The sequence below is a fragment of the Suricata suricatta genome, chromosome 11, assembly GCF_006229205.1.
Source record: "Suricata suricatta isolate VVHF042 chromosome 11, meerkat_22Aug2017_6uvM2_HiC, whole genome shotgun sequence".
Lineage (NCBI taxonomy): Eukaryota > Metazoa > Chordata > Mammalia > Carnivora > Herpestidae > Suricata > Suricata suricatta.
In genome coordinates, this window is record NC_043710.1 from 52,184,082 (window position 1) to 52,188,698 (window position 4,617).

The following is a 4,617-nucleotide window of genomic DNA, read 5'->3' on the forward strand; positions in this document are numbered from 1 at the left end:
TGCACATACACTCATGCAGAGACCCACACATGTTGACAAGATATGAAATAAAAAGGACTAGGGAGAACACCAGTGATCCAGAGTCAAGCCTGTGACAGTGCTTTGAAACCCTCATTCCTATTCCTCCACTAAATGCCTGCTGTAAGGCTCTGCCCACATCAGAAATGCCATCGGAGTTTATGGACGGACCCAAAGTCTCTGCCCTGTTGGAAGGATTCAGGGCAATTTTCTCTTGCAAGAGAACAAGGTGAAAATTCCCTGTTGGATTGGTTTGGTCTTGACACTGTAGATGATGGGGTTGAGCACAGGAGGCACAAAGAGGTAGACACTAGACATGAGTGTGTGGACCAAGGGTGAGGCATGCATGGTGGCACGATGCATCACAGACACACCAATCATGGGCACGTAGTACACGAACACCGCACAGATGTGTGACACACATGTGTTGAGAGCCTTCCGCCGTCCCTCCCCAGAAGCAATGCCCAGCACCGTGTAAAGAATCAGCACATAAGAGACCACGATGAGCAGTGAGTCCAGCCCAAACGTGGCCAGGACAATGGCCAAACCCAGGACACTATTGAGCTTCGTATCAGCACATGGCAGCTGGATCAGATCTGAGTGGAGGCAGTAGGAATGGGAGAGGACATCTGTGTGGCAATAAGGCAGTCACCTCAAAAGGACTGGAAGTGGGGCCATGAGCATCACACTCTTCAGCGTGATGCCCAGACCCATGCATATGACACGGGGCAGGGTTAGGATGGCTGTATATCGCAGTGGGTTGTAGATGGCTACAAAGCGGTCATAACTCATGGCCAATAGGACCCCAGATTCCATGCAAGAGAAGGTGTGGATGAAGAACATCTGAGCCAGGCACCCATCCAAGTCAATCTGGCGGGCATCAAACCAAAGAATACCCATGACAGTGGGCAGTGTAGACACAGAAACACCCACCTCTGTCACAGCCAACATGGAGAGAAACAGGTACATGGGCTTTTGTAGGGCAGGGTCTGCCTGCACTGCTGCCATGATTAGGTTGTTACCCACAATGGCTACAATATACATGGTGAGGAAAGGAATGGAAAGCCACCCATGTTGGGCCTCCAATCCTGGGATGCCAGTCAGGAAGACGGATAGGAGGTCGAGACTTTCATTGCTTTCCATTCCCATGTCACCAACAGCGGAGATAAACCTTCACCTACATTTGGAAAAAAATGAAATTAGTCTCCTCCTGAATAAAGGTCTTCTGCATTCACAGTCTGCCGCAAAGGCCAAAGGAAGGAGATGGAAGGAAGTGGGGGAAATTGGAGTCATCAACATCATTCTGGGTAAAAACACAACAGACACTCCTCTCACCTCCTATTTCCCTGACCTCTGGAATTCTAAAATTTCACATGTAAAAAAGATATTGGAAGCTGGCTGATAAGACAGCATGGCTTAAAAATTAGGAGCCAAACACCAGAATAAATCAAACCTGTCAAAATCCATCCTCAGTGAGTTACTGGATGTGTCCATGTGATACAGACAACTTAATTTAAATTCTGATCCAAACAGTTTTTTTCTTTTCTTTTTTTTATTTGTTTGGTTTTGGTTTTTTTACTTGCCAAGTGGATATAGTAAGAATGCTTTTATCTGTATATAAGAAACAAATTGGAAAATTAAGATCACACGTTCAGGGTTTTAGAGCTCTACATGGGGATTCTACAGACCTCAGTTTGAAGCCCAGTTAAAGCTCTTCTTGCTCTCAGTGTGACCTTGAGAAGGTAACTTAACCTTCCCAAGCTTCAGTGTGTCCATTTGTAAATTAGGCATAAAAATATATTTGCCTCATGTGGTTGTTGATAAACAAAATATCATATGGCATGGAAAAGCCTGAATAAACATAAAGTATTTTACTCTTAGGGAGACACTAAGACCCAGAGAGGAAGAGTAAGTAGTATACCAAAAGCCTATGTATCAATTTCCACAGAATGTAAGGTTTGGATTAGATCTGCAGGCTCTCCTGGTAGTGATGTTTCTATTTCCCTATGGAGATGAGAGTAAACCTCAGGATCTAAGGAGATGTTAGAAAGAGTTGCATTTCAGCTCTGCCAGTATGGGTCTGAGAAAGAAAGGATACCAATGATAACCAAGGTCAGTGCTAACCTCCATGTGTCCCGACTCTGCTCAGGGAAGGAAACGTGTTGAATGAAAATGAGACTGGAATTTTATAAAAGTGATAAAGGAGGAAATAAAAATAAATGTGGAAAAGGATATGGACATCCCAACTGAGAATTCTATGAATACACAAATGACTTCTAAATGTAAAAATAGAGTTTAGAATGCAAAAATGTATTGGCTTCAAAGTAGCAAATTTGATCTGGAACCCATGGATAAATCAAATACACAGACATAAAGGCCTCCATTAGTCACAAGAGATCAGAGAGAATTAGTTAAACCCCAATCAGAAGGTGAAAATAAGGTGCCAGCGTGGCTCAGTCAGTTAAGTGTCCAACTCTTGATTTCAGCTCAAGTCAAAATCTCATGATTATTGTAAGATAGAGCCCTGAGTCAGGCTCCACACTGGGTGTGGAGCCTGTTGAAGATTCATTCTCAGTGTGCCTGGGTGGGTCAATCAATTAAGCATCTGACCAGCTCAGGTCATGATTTCACAGATTGTGAGTTCAAGCCCCGCATCAGGCTCTGTGCTGACAGCTTGGAGCCTGGAGCCTGCTTCTGATTCTGTGTCTCCCTCTCTCAATCTGCCCCTCCACTGTTCACTGTTTATGTTCCATTTCTCTCTCTCTCTCTCTCTCTCTCTCTCACTCTCCCCCCTTCTGTCCTTCCTCCTCTCACACTCTCACTAAAACAAAAGTTTTAGAAAAAAAGTAAAAATAATGTGATATGATATAAGGTACAAGGTGCACCACAATTAACATTACAAATGAGATAAAATATTTTAACTTTGTAAAACTTTTTTTTAATTTTCTTTAAATGTCTATTCATTTTTGAGAGAGAGAGAGAGACAGTGTAGGCAGGAAAGGAGCAGAGAGAGAGAGGCAGACACAGAATCTGAACAGAAGAATTTTGGACACAGAATCCAGGCTCTGAGATGTCAAAATAGAGCCCAACATGGAGCTCAAACTCATGAACCATGAGATCATGACCTGAGCGGAAGTCAGATGCTTAACTGACTGACAGGCATCCCTAAAAAACAAATTTTAAAAGGTGAAGTAGGAAGGTGCAATCACAACTGGTATACAAGCTGAATACACCTTCCAACGATCAGTTCACTTTTTCATTCAAGTGACACGGATGTGTGATTCACAGATTCTTGACCAATTCTTTACCCTGTGTTTACCTCCTGGATGTGAAATGACATATTTATCTAATGAATTTAATGGAAATGCTCCACTGGAATGGACAGACACCCAGGATGATATGCAGCTATGGGAATGCAAGAGCTATGGCCATGGAAGCACACACAAGGTGACAGTGAGAAGGGTCCCAGAGCTGCCTCCTCTTACTCTCTCCACTCTGGAGCCTTCTCTTTATGCACCAAAATCCCACTCACTCTATTTCCCAAGCTTCCCTCAAGAGTAACAACTTCTATGACAGGTGACATACTTACTTGTGTTTTTATCCATTTGTATTCCTTGGTCCTGCCTTGTAGATCAGTGGTTCTCAACCTTGGCTACAATTCAGAATCACCTAGGAAACTTAAAAATGCCAGTGCTCACATGACACCCCAAATCAATTAAATTAGCATCTTCGAAGGCAGTATCCAGTTATCAATATGTTTTAAAGCTGCCAAAGTGAACCCAACATTGAGAACCACTCCAGACCCATCTTCTCATACGCCAGTCACTTTACATGACAGTGTTTTAGAGAAATTTGTAACTTCCAAGGACTCTCAAGTTTTTTCTTTTAAGACCACCTTCCTACCCCACTCCTGACCTGTAACTTAAACATTTCCTTGTGCCTCATCATCTGCTAGATTCTTCAATATCCTGGAGCCCTCTAAATAAACTTGGGTTTGCTCATAATGCTCTGTGGTTATCTCCAAGGTGATGCCCACGGATGTAACCTAGGTTGGGGGCTTGTGCTGCAAATCATTCCCATGAAGGTGCACCCAAAGAGGGAGCATTTGAAGGCTGTGTCTAATCATCTCACCTGTGGGTCTCGCCCGCCCCTGATAGAACCTCACCTTTGGCAGGATGTAACAATGAAGGCGCAGAAGCACTAACCATGACCCACGGTGTGAGGCAGGCACATGCAAGCTGGGGAATGGGAAGGGCAGTATCCAGTTGAGCACAGTTCCAGGAAATGGACTCATATGATCATTTGGCTCATAGACATGATAACCAGAGTGGGGATAAAAGAGATGATAAGCAGAGAGGCCACTTCCTCATTACCAAGCTGCCCATGTCATTCCAGAACAATCATGAAAAGTAAACCAGTGGTTCTTCCAACTGTAAGCCCTCCACTCTTTCCTAGGAAGCCTGGCAGCAGCTTCTGAAACTGAAGCCATGTAGGTGAGAATGGGGAGATGCCAGAGAAGTCTGTCTTCTCTATGTCCATGGGCAGTGAAAAGGACAGGATGGCAGACACACGTTTTTTTCCTGATTCCTACACAGACTG

General features: G+C 43.9%; 1 protein-coding gene across 1 annotated transcript; it reads right to left on the bottom strand.

The window, feature by feature from the left end:
• Positions 1–216: 216 nt before the first annotated feature.
• Positions 217–1,167, bottom strand: LOC115272581 (olfactory receptor 51I2-like). Its single transcript, XM_029915614.1, is given in 1 exon segment — positions 217–1,167. A coding segment is annotated over 1 exon segment (951 nt).
• Between the last annotated feature and the right edge of the window lie 3,450 nt (positions 1,168–4,617).